This window comes from Carassius gibelio, chromosome A7 (assembly GCF_023724105.1).
Source record: "Carassius gibelio isolate Cgi1373 ecotype wild population from Czech Republic chromosome A7, carGib1.2-hapl.c, whole genome shotgun sequence".
Classification (NCBI taxonomy): Eukaryota; Metazoa; Chordata; class Actinopteri; order Cypriniformes; family Cyprinidae; genus Carassius; species Carassius gibelio.
Genome location: NC_068377.1, coordinates 14,911,686 through 14,934,713, shown reverse-complemented (window position 1 = coordinate 14,934,713; position 23,028 = coordinate 14,911,686). Strand labels below are relative to the sequence as shown.

The following is a 23,028-nucleotide window of genomic DNA, read 5'->3' as shown; positions in this document are numbered from 1 at the left end:
ATTAAGAGTTAGTTTGGGGTGGGGGGGTTGTAATAGTCGTGCTCTCATACCTTGAGGGTCATGTAAGATTTCTGCTGCAGCTGAGAGCCTCTAATCCAGAGTCAGTTCTCTGTGAGTGTTCCATCCATAACACTGGCTGAGGGATTTTAGGCTGCTCGGTCTGCCTAGGATCAAAGCATGCTGTTTCAGCTCTTGATGGAGCCAACTGCCTGCACTGGTACGAGCCAGTGTGGACACTTCGATCCCAGAGGGTTCTTCTCGAGAGGGAGTCTTCGCCAGCGTTCCTCGCGGTGTCTGTCCCGCTTTCACTGAGGCAGAGTGGCACATGCATTTGTTGGGTTCGCAGATATATCTGCTGGAGGGTATGGAGATGGCCGCTTCCCTGTCTCCTACCTCACCCACCAGATCTGGCCGATCTCTGGGTTCGGAAGCCCGAGCTGCGGTCTTTACCCCCGAGTAACGGCTGTGACGCACCACTGCCTTACTTTCTCCGAGGAGATTGAAACGGAGGGCGTCGATGAGCTCTCAGCTGCACAAACATCAGTTGCACAAGCATATTATGCCTAAATTTACAACGAGCAGCTTTAATGAGGAGCACAGCTCGTGCAGTCATATCTCGGGAAAAATAAGGGGGCTGACTGTGTTTCTTGCATATCTCGGGACGGGCTGAAGATGGCTCTTCCTATCTCCACCCGTGTTCCTATGATCTAGAGTTCGTTCTCGAGGATTGTAAACATGCACAGCTAACTGCATAGTTGGTACATTTCTGGAGTTTCTGCAAGCCAGGTTCTCTGCAGGGTTGACCAACTCCACATTGAAGGTTTATGTGGCAGACCTTCCTCTCGAAGGTCAGTCTTAGGGAAGACACCCCCTAGTTACATGTTTCCTCCATGGTGCGCTGAGGCCTCCTGTACGGTACCGTATTCCTCCCCTGGGACTTGTGGCCTCTCTGAGAAGGGTTGGAGATCTTGAGGCCCTCTTAGTGGCCCCTACTTATCTCGACTTTGCGCCCAGCATGGCCAAAGCACTTCTACACCTTCGAGTGGGTTGTGTTCCTAAAGTTCCCTCTGTAACACCACAACCGATAGTACTGAAGGCCTTCTGCCCTCCTCCCTTCCGAGAGTCTGACCAGAAGAAGCTAATTGTATGTATCCAGCTCGAGCACTGGACACATATGTCCACAGAGCTGTCCTGTGGAGAAAACAGGACCAATTTCTAGTGTGCTCCGGTATCCCCAAAAGGGGCTTTCTTGCATCTAAGCAGACTATGTCGTTGGATAGTCGAGGCTATCAATGCCACCTATGAGTCCTCTGATCTTACCCTACTGTTTGGAACCAAGGCTAATTCTACACGGGGTATGGTGGCCTCCGAGGCCTTCATAGCAGGTGTATCCATGCTGGACATCTGTAATGATGTGGGGTGGTCCACGCCCACCACATTTGCAAGATTCTATGGCCTAGATATGCTCAAGGGGCTTGTGTTCTCTCGTCCTAAGCTGTGCTCTTCGGATACATACTAGGCAAGGGATTTGGTAGTCTGGCAGTGTGAGCACATCGTTCCCCGTAGCGTTTTTGATGCAGCTTGAGTTCCTGAAGAGGAACGTCTCAAGGTTACGCATGTAACCATGGTTCCTCGAGGGAACAAGAGGCTGTGTCTTGATGCCATACCCCCGGCACCCCTGCCGGCACTTGATGGTACTCAAAGCTGATGCCAGCTATGTGCCATGTGCTTTTATAGCTTCCTGGTTGCTCACACTAAACGTGTTCCCTGTAGCATTTTCGAAGCAGCGTCTCATTCCCTCGAGGAACCATGGTTACATGCGTAACCTAGAGACAATTTCTTGCAGTCCACTGAACATTCATAGCATTCATTGCTGAAACACCTGGTTTTAGACCACAATATTTATGAGTATGGTGTAGGACCTCCTTCTTGCTGCCGATACAGCATGAATTAATCTCGGTTATTACAGATACTAGAATTGCTCAGTGGCTAGAGGAATTCTGAGCCATTCCTCTTGCAGAACAGTGGCCAAGGCACTATATGATTCTGGTGGAGGAAAACATTTTTTGATTTGCTCCTTCAAAATACCTAAAAATGGCTCAATTTATATTCAAGTCTGGCAATTGTGCAAGCCAGGGAAATCTTCAACTTTACTTCCATATTCATCAAACCACTCTGTCACCAGTCAAGATGTGTGTATTAGTGCATTATCCTCCTGATACATGGCTCCACCTTCAGGGTTTGAACCATTAAGTACACATAGTCCTCCATAATGGCTTGGTAGTCCTTGGCAGTGATGAATCCATCAAGCACAGTGGGTAATGCCATGGTATTGCAGCCCAAACCACCACTGATATGCCCCTGTGATTCACTCGGGCACACAACATTCCAGGTAGTAAGTGTCTTTGGTGCTTCTCCACAACGTAACTTGGCTGCAATGCAAAAACAGTGTAGGTGGACTCATCAGAGAACAATACATGTTTTTCATTTTCCATAGCCCATGCTGTGCACCATTAAAACAGACATTTGGCCTTGGTATGAGTGACAAAATTCTTGGCTATGACAGCTTGACCATAAATATAGTCCTTGTGGAGCACCCGAAGAACCGTTTAAGTTGGAATAGGAGAGTCAATGTGTGCATTTAATTCTACAGTGAGTTGGGGTTTTATATTTTTCGCATTAAAATTTGGGTTAGTACCTAGACATCTCTTGCATCCCTTGCAACAGTTTCCTCTTGCATCGACAGTTACAGTTTGGATGTGGTGTGTCCTTTCTGGTTGTATGCCTACATTATCCTGGATACCATAGCTCTCAATACATTACAAATACTCGCTGTCCTGGTCACAGATTTGCCAGTGAGATGTGCACCAAGAAGTTGCCCTTTTTTAAAACTTCTCCCACTATGCTGCGTAGTATTGCACTGCTAATTTAACCTTAACATTCTTACTGATGGAATGTAAAATCACTGAAAAATTACCAGTTTCATTTCAGTTTCAATGTCATACTTATATATACAGTATACAGGAATTAGTTCCACATTTGGCCTACTTCTCCAATAAATAAATAAATAAATAAATAAATAAAAACTATATTGTGCCAGATATTTTTCACTGTAGACCAGGCAAGTACATAATAATCGAAACAAAGCAGTTTGCAAAGCAGTCTTAAAATGTCTGTACACATTATTGAATTTTATTTGAACAGATTTGATTTGAAAGATCACAGCACCGAGAGACATTTTATTTTTGGTGCATCACATTATAGTGAGATTACATAAATATTTGGATGGAAAAAAAAGGTTTGGTACTGATTTATAATGTTATATCACACATTTATTACTGGGTCTTTTGGATGAGTCAGAAACCATGATTATCAGTGTTAATTCTGTTTAGGAATTCATTAAAAGTAAACTGTGCTGTGAGTGTCACAATGATCAAGTCTCTAGATCCAAATACGAGGGCAAAACAAGTGTTTATTTGTTTTATATATAACTTTTCTCATTGCCTGCTATATATATATATATATATATATATATATATATATATATATATATATATATATATATATATATATATATATATATATATATATATGTAGCAGGCAATGCGAAAAGTTTTATATATATATATAAAAAATACCAACTGGACGAGAACAGGAGCAACAAATAGACAGGAGAGACAGGACAATAATGAACGAACCAACAACACGACCAGGATTGCCAGCCAAACATAAAGGCAGCGCACATGAGTTGCAGCTGGCGCTCATAGACCGCAGAGATGCAAGATGAACGCACAGACACATGAACCGTGACAGTGAAACCTCAATATAAGATTTTTACAGCATTGGTAAAAATGGAAAATGCTGTCCACTCTCTAATCATTTATAAACTTTACTGTATGCTGTCAACAGATGGAAAATAGGCCTGTGTCTGACATCACAGCTCAACAAAGTAAAAGGCTTCATTTATTGGCGCTGCTTGCCAGCCTGTGTTGGCTATATAAGTGTGCTCTATGACTTGTGATTCATGTGAAATGTATTACTAGCTGACAACATTTGTTAATCAGCAGATGAAAAAACAAAAATTCTAATAAAATAGTGTTTATATGTTTTTATTTATTAATTTGATTCTTTGCTTGTATTCATACATTAAGTATTCACTCTATTATTTGACAATCTATTGATTACATAATATCCTTTGTGTATACCCCCAACCCAAACAAAATAAAATAATATAAATAAAAACACACCCTGTCACTGTTGTATCATTGTATATTTTAATTTCTGCAGAGACAAAAATTACAAGCAATTTATTTACAGAAATACCTGTACAAAAGCAAAAATTATGTAAAATAGATCATAAATAGAGGTGGGCTTGCGCTCAGTACATTTGCCATGTTCAGCTAAGCTGCGTGCATAGTGACTCATAATAAAACAATGATTAAAATCAATTCTCAATTCTACATCAACATCCAAGTCAAAGGACAAATAAGGACAATTTTGTAATTTCTTTCTTTTTTTTTTTTCGTGATGTTTCTTATGACCTAAGTTCTACAACTTAAGTCTTGTATCTTCTTCTAAGTTGAAAGCTTAAGGAACACACACCTCAGAGTGCAAACGACAATTAAACAAAAGCGATTTCAGCACGTCGACAAGAAAGTCAGATGTCTTTTAGGAATTAAGGTGCAGACTTTTTCCAGGCATGTACAGCAGACATAGATGTTGATCTCCTCGGTTTCTTTTTTTAAATGTAGTAACTGCCTGTTGCATGTAATCAGCTATATATATGTGTAATCAGACTTTATAGTCCTCTGAGGTGTGTGTCTCATTCACAAACCTTTGGAGCTCCGTGTTTCATCTACCTTTTAATATCATGAAACTTGCAGAATGTCTCAAAGCATGTTTGCTTCATCGCTTAAGGACACGCTTTGCATTTCCTCTGTTTTTCTGTAAAGGCCATTGCAGCATTGTGTTGTTGACAATCCTTTTTGAACTTTCGCTTTCATGACTAAAGTTATCTTTGCTGTAAAAGAAGAAAAGAAAAAGAAAACACAGTTTGGACGTGTGATCATGATAACTTTGAAATGGATGGATATACCAGGGTATCACCTATGACCTGTACAGTTGGTACTCATCAACATACTTGACAAAGTTTGACTGAGCTTACTTAAAGAAGTCACAAGATAAAAGCTTTTGTTATTTTAAAGTCTATCATAGTAAAATTGCCAGGACTGTAGTTTCAGCATAAAGTACTCTTCCCCCACTTTTAGAAAGCATCTCAGTACAATTGGTTTCATACTGGTTAAAACCAACAAGTCATACCAATAAAGGTATAAAAAGGCACAGTTGCATATTTTGCATTCACTCTAGTTTTGTTTTGATTTTTTTTTTTTTTTTTTTTTTTTACATAAGCACTACATAAACAAAGTGGCACTGGAAAGGAAAGGGAAAGATATGACTGATGAGATCTGAAGAGGGCATCATTATGAGCGTATATTTGAAAACCAAATACAATAGAGAGTTATGTTAAGAGTCCATTTGATTTCTTCTGGACTCATGTTTCACAACTACATAATGAATCTGCTTATTAATGAAAGGTATTTTTATGTGACAAGAATATAAACATTACAGAACCAATGGATAAAAGTACATCTGCCATAAAATAAAATTGTAAATAAATCAGATAAATAAGCAATGGGTGATATGATGCTAAATACTGAATAACAAATGTGTATGATTCTTTTTCATCCTCGTCAAATCAATATACATAGTCATATTACAATGTCTAGTGTCTGTTTGTAACAAACGCAAGCAGTGGACTTCCATGTTCACAAGTTATGATATTTGTACACTTTTTTTTTTTTTTTCATCTTCATAGTAAGTGTAAATTCCCTTTAAACGTGCAATAAAAACGTACATTTCTATGTATACAGATTGTAAGCATCAGAGCACTTCTTTTAAACACGAGTAGTACATACAGACTACAGATCTGGACGCTGCAAAAAAGCAGTCTGTTCAAACATAAGGAGTCATAAAGAAAAACATTTGCATCTGATTAATTTACCACCTTTTTGTAAAAGCACGTGGCCTGCTAAGTATACTCCTCCTCTTGCAAGTGGTTTGGGATAGGCCCATGATGCATGTATAATTCTGCATTTGGTATCCCCACATTACAATGAAACATATGTGAAGGTAATTAAGCAACATGTGACCTAAAAAGGAGCTTTCCTGTCCCAGTTCTTTGAAACATCATATCATGTTGTTCCCGATACTTTGGTTATACAGCAGCATCATCTGCCCCATTGCAATCGCTCCTATCGTGCCTGCAGTAGCTGAACTTTGAATGTGATTGTACTACACGGGACACAATTTCTCATCCTTGATTACTCTTCTGAAGTGTGTGAGATTGAGAGTGAATCTGTTGAATGAGTTTATTGCTCTATTTAACATTCATATTTGGAATGTTACACAGGGCCAGCCCAAGCTCTTCAGCAGGGCAATATTATTAAACTAATTCACCCCAGCAGAATATCCAAATCGTGTTCCTGTGGATTTATGGGATAATTATAATGTGCATGTACAATGTGTGGATCAATTGTGTGTGTGTTTGCAAGTGTGTGTGCCGGAAGGCCAACTTGAGACCCCAAAACTTCAGCATAGTTTCACACATATATAGAGAGATGAACCACAATTACACAAAGCCATGGCATTCAGGCAAATAACTGACAAGCTGTGAGATGTACATAACCTCCCTCTGCTTCCAGAAGTGTATGGGAGCAGGATGAAAACGGGTTGCTTGTGATTTCAATACGTGTGTCAAGAGTATGTTTACAGATTGTGTGTGTGTGTTTGTACAATACTTCACCCACATGACAAAACCGTGCATTGGTGGATCTTTGTATGCTTGTGTTCCTTCACTTCTACATAAAGTTGTTAGGCACACAGGTAAACTTGCTTTTCACGCTGTAAGTTTGTCGTTTACAGCGCATACGGCATTGACTTCGACCATTTGAGTATCTACAAACCCTTTTAAAACTAAGGCTAAAGTCAATGACGGCGTACGAAGCACTCCGACATAATTTAGTTATGCCATCATTGATCGTCGTGCGATGATTTTCGTCCATCATCAGCCTGTCTTTTTTGTTTTTTAATTCGATAATGTGATTGGTTGTCTGGACAGTTCAGTGCTTTGACTGATTGCATATGGACATAATACATCCATGTAAAAACACTCCCATCTTTCCCCCAAAATAAAAACAGATTAAAAGACAGAACCAGTCGCATCGGTTCACAATCAGTTATAAAAACAAAGACAAAAAGGTATAGTCCAGGTCCATTTCAAAGGGCACACACTCTTAAGGGGCTAGATGATGCATGCATGTTTAGAAAGAGGTCTACAGAAACCAGGCAGCAGTTTGGGGAAGTCTACGAGGCCCAATACGCTAGCAGCAAAGTAGTACTGATCCACCTACATTCCCTTCTCTCCACCTCGGCCACTTCCCCCTCCCCCGTCTCATCCTTCTCACGCACATATACAACATGTAATTCCACAGTTTTTAGTGAGACGGCTATTTAAGTTCGAAAGTAGTGCCGCACTAATAGCGCTAGCAGTTTGAGGAAAATCCATGTTGCTTTTGTTTTAGGGTTTGGTTTGCTTACAGCATCTCTGACAATGGGGAATCACTGTCATCATCCCTCGCAGTCGCTGTGTGTCGTTTACAAGTAAACTTCCCGCCTGGTGAGAGTTCCGCATTGTTTCGGCTTGTATTCACCTGTGGGTGCTAGCGGAATCTCCTCAATGGGGCGAGACGTTTCCTCGCTGACAGAAAATCCAGCTGAACTAAATGCGTCGTAGGATGAGGAGGAGGAAGCCATCTTCTTGTTAAGGAGATTACGGTTACGGTCGCCCAGGAGGTGCGAGTGGTCCCCGTTGGCAACAGCTAGCGTCTCCTGGCTGCCAGGCTGTTCAGCAATGCTGCCCCCGGGGGAGGTCATGAAGGTGGAGAGTTTGGGAGGGGTGGCCTTGGGCCTACGTTCAGGCGAGGTGCGCACAGGCATCCAGCAGGCATCCGAGTGGCCATATTCGTCACACTCCCGCGTGCATTTACCCGTCATAGCTACGTCAGGCAGGGGCCGAGAGTCTGGGGGAAACAGGGAGAAGGAAACAGAAAAAGTGTAATGTTAATAACATTGTTTGACTTTAAACAACTGGAGAAACAGAAGAAAACAATGTAATATTGACTAAATAAATAAATTAATTAAACATTGTGGTATGTGTCTCATTGAAATGGGCTTTGGTGTTTGACAAATGTCAAACAAATGTTTCTGAATGTTCAGAATTTTTTTTGTATATATATATATTTTTTTTTTTTTTTCACTGTAACTTCATTGTCAACACATATCACATTACACAAAATTGAAATATACATTCACAAACAACAACACTCAAAGCTAAAACATAAATTAAACAAAATAATAATGTGAGATCTAAAAAGAAGACCATGCTTTGAAAACGTGGGGCAATTCTACTATTCCATGACCTCTGACCCCTAAACTAATGGCCTGAATTTATCTCTAATTGCTATGTGTGTGTCTGATCTGTTTCTATGCAATTGCGTTGTGTTTTTATGTTTCTACTAACAATCTAACTCTACAAAAGCTTTCACATTTTAGCAAAGTTGTACGTAAATGAAGACAGTGTGTCATTTTCTTGTCTAATCCTCTCTTTGGCCTGAAGGAAACCTACAGTGTAGTTATGGAACGACATATTGAATGATTTGCTGTGAAGTGACATGCTATTGGGTTACATCTTTAACACATGTATGCAAGTTAAAAGGATTATACAAGCATTTCCTAAAGGCTCTAACTGTCACGCATCTGAATGATTGCTTATTTTCCCAGGGTGGGAGAAGAGATCATTTTAGATTCAAAGCTGCAAAACCACAAGTATCCTTAACATCTCATATCTCTTCTATTCAGAATTTCTTCTGAACAAATAGAATTATGTTAAACACTCAACGAGCTAACAGATAACCATCAGATGTGCCAAAAGTCTATGCACAAACAAGGTTGAATATGAAGTTCACTAAGCTGAAATGCACACAAACACTAAATGCTGAAGTCCCTAATCTTTGATGCCAAAGCTCAAATCTGCAGTGTTAGAGAGGTTAATGACCAAATGTGAGGCATGGCACAAGCAAAAGAGGGTAAAAAAAAAAAAAAAGAGAAAAAGCATGCTGCCTTCGTTCAAGAGCAAAAATTTGGGTTAACAATGGCTTACTTTTAATGTTCTTTTTCTCCTGCAAAGAAAGAATAGGGTAGAATCACTGTTCGGTTCTTTCACAATGTAATGCTACATAAGATTAATCAATTTAGAAAATGGTATCAGACAAAAAAGCATAAAGTGTTGCAGTTATCTGAGAATTACATTACGTTTTTTTCTTTCTTTTTTGTTTAAATGTCATCTATGGTGGACCATACAAAGATATTCATTGACAGATTGAGAGAGACAAAAAAATGAGAGTGGGAAAATAAACAAACACACAGAGCAACATGTTGCTCCACAACGTTTATTATTATTTTATTTTATTTTATTTTATTTTATTATTATTATTGTTAAGTGCTTAAATTCCAGGAAATCGATGCTGCAAAAAGAAAGAGTGCTATGAGTTTCATTTTTCAGTCACCCATCACAAGAAGCTAACATTTAAACCCACTGTCTCTCAAGACTGTTCAAGATGCTAGTTTCCACAAACCAATTCAGCATCCTTGTCCAATTACCGCAATTGGCTGACCTCAAGCGAACCCCCAAACATGTCCTCCTGACCTCAAGGCCAGACTACAATGTGGTTGCATTGTGGGCAAGTAAGGGTTATTTGGGTCTGACAGAGACACCAGACCACAGAAAGAGTTCAATGCCGCATTTATGAGACCGTAAGGCTGGATTGCTGCCCTGTGTCTAGGGAAAGGTGTGGATGTACAATTGCCCCACAAAGCTCTGTCATGCATCAATGAATGCTCAGTCAACCAACGGTACCTCAATATCACTAATAACAAAGATGAGTGTGAAGGCTCCAATCTGCAGGACGCCGATATGCCAGTGCAATGTTAATGCTTCTGACAGGGATTACACAATGGCTGGATAAATCTTATTTGACAGTTAATGTGTTCAAAGAGGCATTAAAAACTGTAACATGTTATTCACATACACGACAGTAAAGAAAATGTCAGTGTGTCAGAGACTCATCTCTTTAAAACACTGTGTTAAGTCTCTGTAAGGAAATAGTGTGTACTGGGGTGGGGTGGGGGGTGGGTGGTGGGGGGTGTCTAATGTGATTTAAAAACATTATTTTGTTCATGGAATACAAAAAAGAGACATTCTGAGTATTGTGATGGTTGCTCTTTTCCATGTGATCAAAATGAATGTGCACTGAAAGTATTCCAGTCAGACTTGTGAAATAATCATTTTGGAAATGCCATAAATGTTTTAAACAACATGAGTAATGTTCATTTTTTTTACTGAATGGAGACTGAAGGTTTCAAGCTTCAAAACCAACGCAAAATCATCACAGAAGTATCATAAACATTATGACCTAAGGCATTCAGACTTCTGTAAAATGGATCAGCTGATTCATTAAAGAGTTGACTCAAAAGAACAGATAGATATTGCTTTTTCTCTCATTGACATGCCAAGGAGAACTAGACCAGCATTTCAATGGATAAAAAAGCCATCTAGTGCTCCACTTTTATTACTTAGAAAAGACTAGCCAGCATGGTCTTCAAAAAAATCTACTTGTGTTGCTCCCCAAAAGAAAAGTGTTGTTGGTGGTGGGGGGTGGAGGGGGGCATTACGGTTTGGAATGATGACAGAATGTTAATTTTATTCTCCAGTATAACTGTCCATCAAACTAAACAGACTCAAGATCTAGCATCTTCCATCAGCCTGGTATTATGTCCACACAGAGCTGCAAGTCCAGTCAATTTCGATTGTTAGTGTTCAGTTGATAAACATTTCTTCCAATCAGTCTTTCAGACTACTACAGTATCTCCACAGCTTCACAACTCCAATGCCTGGCTGTCAGACCACTCAGGCCCCTCAAGGCAGTACATTGGCTTTTCATCTATCGCTCATTGTGCTGTCTTCAGCTACTGTTTCCTCCAGTGAAAAACAACAAAGAAGCAGTATGAGTGAGAGCAGTACTTCATTAGCGCTCCTCGTACACCTCTGCCATAAGGCCTGTTACTTGAGTCTACATTTCTGTTTTATTATTCCGGCACTAAACTCTAGAACTACATTATACACGTATATTTCACAAAAAGTGTCACTTAAAGCCAACAATTAAAATGTTGTTATGATTTAGCCTGAGGATTTAAGATACGTTGGTCTTACATGTCAGAGATGGATGAATTCGTTGGATATTATATGATTTTGTCTGATATCTTTTCTGCATGTGCTGAAGCATTCAAGTGAAACTTATAACTGTTGGCATATTAAGTATAGTTTCCTGTTCAATGTTCTTATTTCTTCCCTATAAGTTTGTTCTCTCCCAGCTCAAGCCATTTTTTTTTTCCTGCTTTAAACTCAGAAAACTCGTCTTAAATGGATTTCAGCTTTTCCTCATTTGTGCTCCTATTTTAGATTCTCTTCTAAGAACAGTTTCGTCCAATAATCTAATTGAAAATGGAACAGAGAGCATTGTCTGATTTTAGGCAGCAGTTAATGTAATATAACAGCATGTAATTGTGATTTGCACAATCTCTGTTTCTCTTCCAGCTCATTATAGAGGTAAGATGGAGACCATTTAAGATGTCAGTCAAAGACGCACGCTGAAGCAGCCACAATTCAGAGCATTTAGATGGGGGCAGACACAGGTCAAACATGCACAGAGATGAATTCAATCATTGCTAGAATGGCTTTGCCTCCACCTTGTTTCATTTAAATTTTCATCTTAAAGGAATGAATAAGTCAGACAGAAATCTGCTGATCCATTTTCTTTCATCTCTCTCTCTCTCTTTCTCTCCTTTCTTAAATATTTGAATGGATGCAACAACAATGTCTGAATGTTTTTGAATTGGATAAAAATAATCAAACCGAGGGGCATCAGCAAATAAATAACGGTCAACCTTTTCTCAGAACTAACTTTACTTTCCCTAACCATTTAATTTGCAATTACTTTTACCCAACTGTTCCCAAGGTCAGTTACAGTGATACATGAAGTAAAGAGATGTATTTTATTGCATTAGGGCTAACTATGAACATGATCAAAAATTGTATGTGCCATTTCAAATGAATGAATGAATGGATGAATGAATGAATGAATGAATGAATGAATGAATGAATGAATGAATGAATGAATGCTACTTGTCTCATTCGAGACAAACAAATAAATAAAATAAAAATAAATCTATGGGCCTGCAAACACAAAAGAGTATTTCTTCCTTTCATATGTGCCTATGCCTAAAACCCCCATGCCTTGAAATTTGACCCCAAGCCACTTTTAAAACTTAGTTTGAGCCTAAAAAGCAAGTTTTGGAGATGGCAAACAAAGGGCCATACTCGGGCCCCCAGGGCCGAGCGAATGTCGCCGGAAACGCACATGGCTCTGTGGCACACTAATTGTCACTCAGTATAGTGGGCTTTTCTGCCGACGGAGGTTCGGAGTATAATGCCTGCCATTTTCCACAGCCAGTCCTTTTGAATAACTCTGAAGAAACATCCACTCTTCTCTGACAGAGGGTTTGGAAACGAGTGATCAGGGTAACAGCGGGAGGGGGGGACGGAAGATATGGCTCTCAGAGCTATTCTGTGAGTTAATTACGTGTGGACAAAAGTGGATTCCCTGGCGCAGTCGGAGCTCTGCTGTTGTGAGGCTGGTGTCAGGGTTCTGGAAAGCTGTAAGTGGGCCAGAGGCTCAGCTAATTGACAGGGATATGAGGATTTTGTAATCTATGTGTTTGGGTTTGTGTGTATTCAGCCCCACTGTATAAGGCTTAATGCCTAGCTTTTCTAGCACACATGAACATGCTTGTGCTTGGAAGCATTAGTCGTCCTTCTATATTTTCAGCACTCTGCGTGCGCATGTGTTTTCATCTTCTGCAAGTTAAGCCGCGTCCCTCAGAGGCCCGCTGTACTACAGGCTGCTCTTTTGCTCTCTGTTTTCCGGATGCGAGGCCCTGCCAAAACATAACTGCCAGCCAGAATTGCTGACCCTTCTGTCCAGTCGCTCTGTGTGTGTCTGTGTGAGAGAGATGAGCTTAGGAGACGGTCTAAAATCTCAGCAGAATCCACGAGTTTATCCAATAGATATACAGCATTTACAGAATATCATCTACCACGTGTTCACACAAGCAATTGCATGTGACCCAACAAACCATTACAAGACGTGTCAGTGTAATTTATTGTTGCTGTTCACAATGGGAGAGAAGTAATGGACAAAATGACAAAATAAGTGCCAATAAGAACATATTTAAAGAGATAGTTCACACACAAAGACAAAAATATTTTGCCATCATTTACCCACACTCATATACAATTTACCAACCCCATAGTCTACTAACTGTGAAAATAATTTACGTGGGTCTTAACCTTTTGAGCGGTAAGGTCCCACATATGGGATTCCTATTTCCGTGCCCCTGGGGGTATGGTCCCACATATGGGATTTAGAACGATTGGTGACGTCGCATAACTGCCAAATTCAAACTGTGGTTCCGTGCGTTGACTGGCGCTGAGACAGAGACAGACCTGCACTGCGCTTGTCATATTATCACAACTATGCGGTATTATAAACCAGATAATGCATAGTTTAGGTTTCAGACATTTATATACACATAAATACTAGTAAAACAATGCATTTAGAGTTTCAAAAATACATGCATATGCATATGGAAGCAACAATAAAAATTGTTTTATTCATATCATATACACATAGTGTAAGTAACTATAAAGTTCACTCTATTCTTCAACCAGTTCACCCAATCTCACATTACAGATCACAATCAAGATCATTTAGAAAGGGTTTTAAATGACAAAACACACTCATTTACACATAATTATGAATCGGAATATCAGATTGTTCATTACAAGGTATGCAAGTTTAGGAATATTTAAATGAAAAAAAGGAAAAAGGAAATAAAAGTGATACATTTGTTATTCAGTGTTATTGTAGACACCATGTATCACATGACAAGCCTGATGTGTCATCATAGAATCAGTAAGGGGAACGTTCTAAAACGATGGTTGTCTTAAAAAAAAAAAAAAAAAAACTCAGTCTGGGGGGGACCACTAGAATATTTGAAGCTCACCACTGAAAAGGTTGATATTAATAGCACTGCCAGCTCATATTTACCCACTTTTTTGTCAACTTTTCAAATCTGTCAATCCTCAACTCCAGTAGCCTTATGGGATAACAAAGTGTCCACTTGTTTCACACATCAGAATCTCAGCAGACGCAGTACATCCTACTGGTATTGTCCACCTACTTTATCATGACATCCTGCTAACATATTGCTTTCTGGATACTGTGTAGTAGGCAATTAACACTAGCACTACCGGAATTCTATAACTACTAGAACTGCCAATAGCAGTCATTTTGACTGTTCATACCAGACAGCAGTAGATGTCATTTTTGTCATGTTATATTTACTTCAAAGCTTCTATGGTCACGTTTTATGAAAAATGTGGGGTAATTTAAGCATACATAATATAATATGTTCGTGATATTATTGTGTAAGAGCTACTAGACCTCCCACAAAAGTGCATGCCGCAATTTGCTTTCCGCAATTTGCATCCGGCAAGCTGGAGATCAAAGTTTTTCACCGCAGTTAAAATGTTGTTTTTGAAAGTCAAAATGTCAACAAATATAAAATGAAGCAGAATATTTTGTTAGATAAAAACATATTGTGAATTTTGGAAATGATTACATCTGTCTTTATTCAATACTGACTTTTGGAGTTTACAATGCTTTAGCATTATTGGAAATGTTTGGACCACACGAATCGGAAACAATTTTATGCAGCCTCTAATGAAATGTAGAATGAATAAATAGTTCTGTTATATTAGGACAGATAATAAACATCATAACACAAAATTTAAATTTAAATGAGACCAAGAGACATCGCTCTCTGCTCCTCCATCAGACTCTGCATCATCAATGTTCTCAAGCAAGGATAAAACCTCAGTGACAGTCATTTTCTTTCTTGTTGCCATTTTGAAGGTAAAGCTAAGTTTTAGCTTAGCAAAAGCATACAAAACTGCCAGAGAAAGGTTGCTAGGCAACAGCTACGCACATCTTTAACGGCGGGAAAAAGCGCTGAGGAGATACAACGCCTGTAATATGTGCGGTCAAATTGACCGCTATGGCCATTCAAGGTAGAAATACTCAGAACTCTTTTGTGTTTTGTAATTTTAATAAAATAACAATGTTAAAATAAAATTTACATTAATTTAAGAAAAGTCATGGAACTGTAGTTATATGGGTTTTATTTCAACAAAGTTATTACATTGCAAATCTTTAAAACGGTCAAAATGACTGCCTTGGTAGTTCTAGTGTTAAACATATGAGACACAATCTCTCCATTTCTTTGCAACAACAGGAATGCCTTGTCTCTCCGTGAATGTTCCTGTCTTTTTTTTCCTGCAAATAAGATCAGCCTATAAGCAGCATCATAAGCTTTCTCTTAGTGAGATTAAAACCCCTCTTTAACACATTATCTTGTCTTTGTCCACAGATGCTACACGAGTTTCATATTTTCATTAGGAGGCGTCTGCACAAGACATAGCAGTTATTTTCACCAAACACCACTGGAAAGGCTGGAATATTGAGGGAAAAGGAAAATGAGAAAGACTGTTCTTTTTTTTTTTTTTCCAGTTAGTGCTGTCTATTTGATTCAATAACACTGGACTGTCCTTGTAGACTCAATAGGCTGCTGCTCTAATGCTCTCTCTGTTGCTTTCTCTATTTATTTGCACATTGTGGACACACATCTATGATTAAACTTCAATTTTACATACACATACAGTAACCAAATAAATAAATAAATCATATTAACAATTACACAAAAAAATAAAAGGTTCTTTGTTGGCATTGAAAGGACATCTGTGGAACCTGTTTATTGCACATAGGGTTCTTTATAGTGTAAAAGGGATATTTAAATTATCAAAATGTTCTTAACAGTAATGGCAAATTAATGGCTCTTTTAGTTATTGTTGACTGAAAGGTTCTTTGGGGAACCCTAAGTGGTTCTTCTATCACATCATATTGGAAACAAACCTTTATTTCAAGAGTATAGAGCAGGGCTCCTGGGGGGCTGGAGTCCTGCAGAGTTTAGTTCCAACACTATTTATAAATCAAATCACTTCTTGGATGTCAAAAATTATAGGGAACTCTTCATAATTATGATGAACGTATGATGAACTAGACTTGAAGTCCAGAAACTTTTTAGGGCCATATGTTCTGTAGTTGCAGCAAGTTAGCAAAAGTAACTTTTTTAGCACTTTCTCTTGGAAATTGCGGCAAACCGAGAGCATAACGCCCTGTAACAGCATTAGGCAAGGTAACACAGCGGTCAGCTCATGAGTGCTTTAGCTGAGCTAATATGATGTGTGAGCCGGTAGAGTTTCTGGAGGATTGAGGCCGCTGTTGACCTGGTTTGCTTCAGTAACCTCAGCGTTACACTGCATATGTTTTCAGCGGTGCTGCATCAGTGAGCCAAGACAACAAAGTGTACAGTAACACAACAGCAGGAGAAGAACCATGTCAGACATGGTGCATTGAATTGCGGCGGAGTGATGTGTGTATTTATTTTCCTCTTTTGCTCTTGTCTCTCTACACCTCTACATCAGACTCGGCCCACACCCTCCAGGTGGCCTCCAAATTATTATATAACGTTCACAAATGAAACTCACAAATGAGATTCCTTTAATATCTTTCTAGTTTCATATATATTTTTTTTATTATTTATTTTTTTTCTCCAAGGCAGCAATGTGATTAAATACAGAAAGGTCCACTGCTTCTTAGATTTTACCCTTAGTAAGCATAGTAATCTCACATGTCTGGTAAGTGTAAATGATTTCTCTAGTTGTTAGTAGAAACACAATTTCATCTCACATTGTGTTCACATATGTCAATATAACAAAATTATTATTTTATAATAATCTAATTACCTAAGCTACCATATAGTAATTTAATGCTCTACACTCTTACAGTATTGTTTGTAATTTGTTTTTGTAGCCGCATTTAATGTATTATTATTATTATTATTATTATTATTATTATTATTATTATTATTATTATTATTATTATTAAGAATAATGATTTAACTAAATAAATAAATATATAAATAACTGCATTTCAAATTTCATATTTATTTATTTATTTATTTATTACCATTAAACATATTTACATAACTACTACAGTATGTGTTGTATTGTAACAACAACAACAACAACAACAATAATAATAATAATAATAATAATAGTAATAATAATAATAATAATAATAATAATAATAATAATAATAATAATAATAATAATCACATTGTAGATGCTTTGTGGTTATTTTTATGTTATAAGTGATTTAAATTTAAAATAATTAAATAATAAATGCATACTACTTAATAATAATAAAAAAAAAAAAAATAGAAATAGAAATAAGGATAATAATGCACAACCACACACACACACACAAACACACACATATATAAATACTCACAATGGACCACATTTTCAGCAATATCCCTGCTAACTCTCACTAGTGTTGAACAGGTATGCATGTCCCCTTATGGTGCTTAAAAGCACTTGGGGAAATAATTATTCTACTGTTAGAGCTCTCCAGCTATGATTAATTAAGCAGAGATTAACTAGCATAATTTAGTTTTGCCGACTATCTCACTGCCAATTACCTAATGCGACTTCCTCTCTCGGCATCTCCCACTCCCTCTCTCTCATCAGAAGGCATCATGAGTCTCGGAAATGTGGCGCTGACCCTCATTTTCCTGACTTCTCATCTATCTGTCATAAAAAAGAGCGAGTGTGCTCATATGCATACACAATCACAGTACTGTCATGTCTACCTCTCTAAATTGAGAAACAAACAAAAAAAAAATCTACAAGGACACATTGTGCATCTGAAAAGACTAGTGTAGCTGCAACATTCGAAAAGCTGAAACTAAAGCAAATGCCTTTTTCCCCCACATTAGTCAAAAACATTTCAACGGTCAAATCCATCGCAAGCGCTGACACATATATTACACAATTTCCAAGACAAAGAGTATGAATGATAGGGTGAGAAGCATTCAGGAGGTGGACAGACAGTAAAAAATGAAAAATTTTAACATTTATATTAGAAAATGGTAGGGCTTGAGCAAGGATTGACTCTGTGCCAAAATAAATATATATATATATATATATATATATATATATATATATATATATATATATATAGAAAGTAAGAGAGACCGGGATTAAAATCTCATATGTGTGTGTGTTTGTGGCTGTGTCTAAGTGTGTGTGCATTTTTTTTTTTTTCTTTTTTTCATTGATGGTCTTTAGACTTCGTCTCATTGGTTCAGAACTGGGTGCCTTATCGCACGTTCCCAGATGCACACACACAATAGCCTATTTTACACCATTAAAATGCGTATTTGTCAAAAATACAATTTCAATTAAATAACTCAATTGTGCTTTGCTCCACTTACTACTAAAGGAAAGTGAACAGAGGACGGAATAACTCTCTCTCTCTCTCTCTCTCATATATATATATATATATATATATATATATATATATATATATATATATATGTATACACACACACACACACACACACACACACACACACACACACATACACACACACACTACACATACACACATAGACAGAAAACAAGGAGAAAGAGAATGAGAAGCAAAATGAGAGATATAGAAAACAAAGTGTCTTTACTTAATGCTGCACTGGCTCATTCTTAATCAATGTATGCACGGTCACATATAAAAACTGTTTTCAAGCACAGACAAATACAAATGAGTAATGGTGTCATATTGGCAGGATACTTCAACTCGTGTTACACCTTGTGCAATCTCATCTCATCAACACTGCACAACTCACAATCCCTGTGGATATAGGATCATAACCTCTCTGTTAGTCGACCCTGGCTTCACTCACTACACCACTTTTCCTGAGCCATGGACCCTGCATATATTTCTTATGAAAAAAAGGCACCAGATAAGTCATCACATTTAATTCCCAGCATGCCAAGGCTAATAAAAGGCTAATTAAGTAAACCAGAGGTAGAGAGGGTCTAGCTGGCTGTTCCAGATCTCCAACACTGGAGGGTTTTGGCCCTTCAGGTCTGCTGAAATTGAGCAAAAACTTGCAAAATGACTGGGGGTTCATATTTCCACGGGGGTTAAGCCGTGAGGTCTTGATGAGACATCCTCTTGTTTCTCAGTCTAGCACCTCATCAAAAGTCAAGTGAACTTTTGGAGATTCTGTATAGTCAGGCTTTGGTTTTGTGAGGCTTTCATTAAGGATGAGTGAACTGAGCAAAGACACACAGCCTGCAAACAACTTCCATGGCATATTTCCGAGGTTTTAAACAATGTGAATATCCGAAAAAATAAAAAAATGAAATGGGGATGTGTGGGCACTGACAATATGAAGAACATCATATTCTTTTTGGCTGTATGCTGGGAAGCATGGGAACAGATAATTGCTAAAGCATTACTGCGTTCATTCTACACTCTCAATTTAGCACCCAAAAAAAAAACTTAAAAATTCTCAGCATCATTCCTGTTTGAAGAGGCCTTTTTGCAAAGACACACTTTAATGTGATGGAGCCAGAAAGGGGCCACATTAAAGTTGTATACTAACTTAGCTTCAAAGTATAGCAAAATAGATGAATGGAGGCTAAAGGCTTAAATTAATTTACGTGGTCCCATGATGTTGAACATTGACATTCCACATGCAAAAAAAAATAAATAAAATGCAAAAGAAAAAGCACCTTTATCCTCCAAACATACATTTTGCCATCTTAAAAAAAAAAAAAAAAAAAAAAAAAAAACCTTCCAATGTGCACGTCATATTTTCATTATCCATACCTTTCAGTCATCAATGTAAATCTAGAAAAACCAATAAAAAAAATAAATAAATATATTATTATATTATATTATATTATATTATATTATATTATATTATATTATATTATATTATATTATATTATATTATATTATATTATATTATATTATAATGCCATTACTCCTTGAATTAACAGTGAAAGTCTACGTTGGAATCTGAAATACCTCTGCAGCCTCATTAAATTCTAGTTTCTCAGTGTTTCTGAGCCATACATGTGGCTGATATTCCTTTACGAGGGAAAATGTTATTTGTTATTAGAAATGACTGTAGTGTGAAGATGTTTCCCAATGGTGTGTCTCTTGCCTGTACCACAGGTGGCTTAAGCTAAATCAAGGGCAGTGTCAGTGCACTGTCACTGCTGCTCTCTCCTGAGCTGGAACTAAGATATCAATATCCTCTTTTCTGTACCTGAGGACTGCTGGAGGAAAGAATGACATTAAAAACACACATAGTCCAGCCACCTGCTGTGAACGTGTACAGTATGTTAGTGTAGAGGCTGCGGAGGCTTTACGTTGTATGTAATGGCAGGTATGCTTACAATAATAGCTATTGCTAATAACTCAGTGTCTGTTTGTACAACATCTATGGTTGTGGACAGGGTGGAAAAGTTGCATGTTCACATTACACCCTATAATTAATATCTCATTCCTGTCATTATATATCTGGAAACCCTCTGCTTAAGGGTGGGCCATCTTGTTAATACTAGCTAAGCTATCGGCTTAAAATGTCTGTGTGTACTATTAAACTTTTTTTTTTTTTTGCCTTTTCACACCCAAGCTCATCAGAAAAATGAGCATACTTTATTAAATGCACTTACATAAGCGGTTTATGCCAGTGTGTCTGCAGTGATCAAAGCACCTTGCCACATCGCTTTCTCACATTTTGACTGATTCCTCTTGGCAAAGTGATTCGATTAAATCTCTCTCTCTCTCTCTCTCTCTCTCTCTCTCTCTCTCTCTCTCTCACACACACACACACACACACACACACACATACACGTTTATTAGCTATCTACATTGGGACATTCCATATGTGCAATGGTTTTTATACTGTACAAACTATATATTATATCGCCCTATACCTAAACCTACCCCTTAAAGAAAACTTTCTGCATTTTTACAATAAAGAAAGAAAAAAAAAGAAAGAAATAATAAACTTTGTTTATTTCACTGTTTTATACCAATTTTACAAATGAGGACGCCCCCAAAAGGGAAGTTTATTTGGAGATTGTGTTAGGTTTAGCTAGCTTTTGGGTACAAATTTGTCCCCAAAACATGGTTAAGTAGGCACACACACACACACAATAATTGAATAGATTGAAATTATTTGGCAGTCCAGCAATATATTTTCATGCTTGTTTTGAAGAGAATAAAAGGTGATAGAAATATGTCAAACCAGTGCATTATGGTGCAAACTGGTATTTTTCATATTATTTAAATTTATTAGGATAACAATAAACAAACTGGTTTGTGGAACAAATATTGCAGTTTTGCTGTTAATTGCACAATATCCAAATATTCTTAAATCAAGATTCATTTCATTTCATTCAAGAGTTCATTCTGATTCTTATTATTTAAGTAATTTTAAGTAATTTTGCCTCTCAAGTAAAATTTATTTTGATTTAAGAAAACAAGACAAAAATAAAGATTAAGAGAATCTTTAATATCAAGGGGAAACATTGCTCTTTGAGTTAAAGTTTTTATAGTGCGTTGTTATAATGGAAGCAAACTAGTTCTGACACATCATACCAGGCTGTTTTCATAACGTAACAGTCTAAAAATGTTTACAGTTGCATTAATATAGAGTTCAAATGATCATTCATTTCATAATTTCATTTTTTTATAAGTCATCAAAAAAAATAAAAATAATAATAATACACATACTGTACATATATATATATATATATATATATATATATATATATATATATATATATATATATATATATATATATATATATATATATATATTTATATTAGGGCTGTCAAAAATAGTGCGTTAATTACGTCAAATTTTTTAACGCATTTCACACATGCTCAGTGTGACAAATTATTCAGGTCAGGAAAATCTCGTCGATCTCTGAATTCTCAAGATAGTAAAAAACGGCGGCGAGTGCCGCGACGAAAACACAGAAGAAGCTTACGGTTTTACCCCAGTTACTCTCAAAATACATTCACGCCAAGCTCGATAAACAGAGACGACTTTGGTAGTTGATATGCTGGAGCTTCTTCCTGTTATAGCGTCCTGTGTTTCACACTGCGCATGCGCAGAATGCCTACATTCAATGCAGCGAAAATTACAGCTGTTTGGAGAAGCATATGCATTTTTATTTGGTTTTACTGGCACTTGAAGCCTTCAGAACGTGAAAATATCGATCCTAAAGTATTGTGGCAGAGCAAATGAACACCTCCCAAAAACAAGAGTGCCCAGAGTGCTGCTTATGTGATGGGGGTGCATGTTTGTGTTTCTGAGTTCATTCTTTCGAGTTTCTCTTTGCATAATTTCATAGATATGTGACTATATTTAACCACTGGTTCACCAAAAATGTTCAACAAAATTATGAATGCAATGCAATCTAAAATTTGCAGTCCAGTCAGTATCTGTATACTGTAACTGTAATACAAAATGACTGTCCACCCCTACCGATGGATATATAACACGTTTAAATCTTTCTGCTTTTCGCTCCTATTTTACCCTCTCTCTCTTTCTCTTTAAGGTGCATTGATTTTTGTCCATTCCCACCTAGCAGTACAACACTGATTCTCAAGCAGTGGGTCTGTGGGAAATATTTATCCTTATTGATCCAAAGAGCTGATGAGTCTGTTATGAACGCTGCAGTTCAAACAGTTTTGGACCTACAAACATCTCTAAATAGCAGTCAGCTACGGGTGGACTGAGAGC

General features: G+C 37.6%; 1 protein-coding gene across 3 annotated transcripts in view; it reads right to left on the bottom strand.

Annotated features, from left to right (window-relative positions):
* Positions 1-4,251: 4,251 nt before the first annotated feature.
* Positions 4,252-23,028, bottom strand: part of LOC128016626 (protocadherin-7-like) — a 117,948-nt gene continuing 99,171 nt past the window's right edge. For all 3 annotated transcript variants that reach the window (XM_052601287.1, XM_052601288.1, XM_052601289.1), the window contains one exon: positions 4,252-8,138. In XM_052601287.1, the coding sequence (XP_052457247.1) occupies positions 7,714-8,138 (425 nt within the window). In that variant the 3' untranslated portion in view covers positions 4,252-7,713. The remainder of the gene's footprint in view (positions 8,139-23,028) is intronic.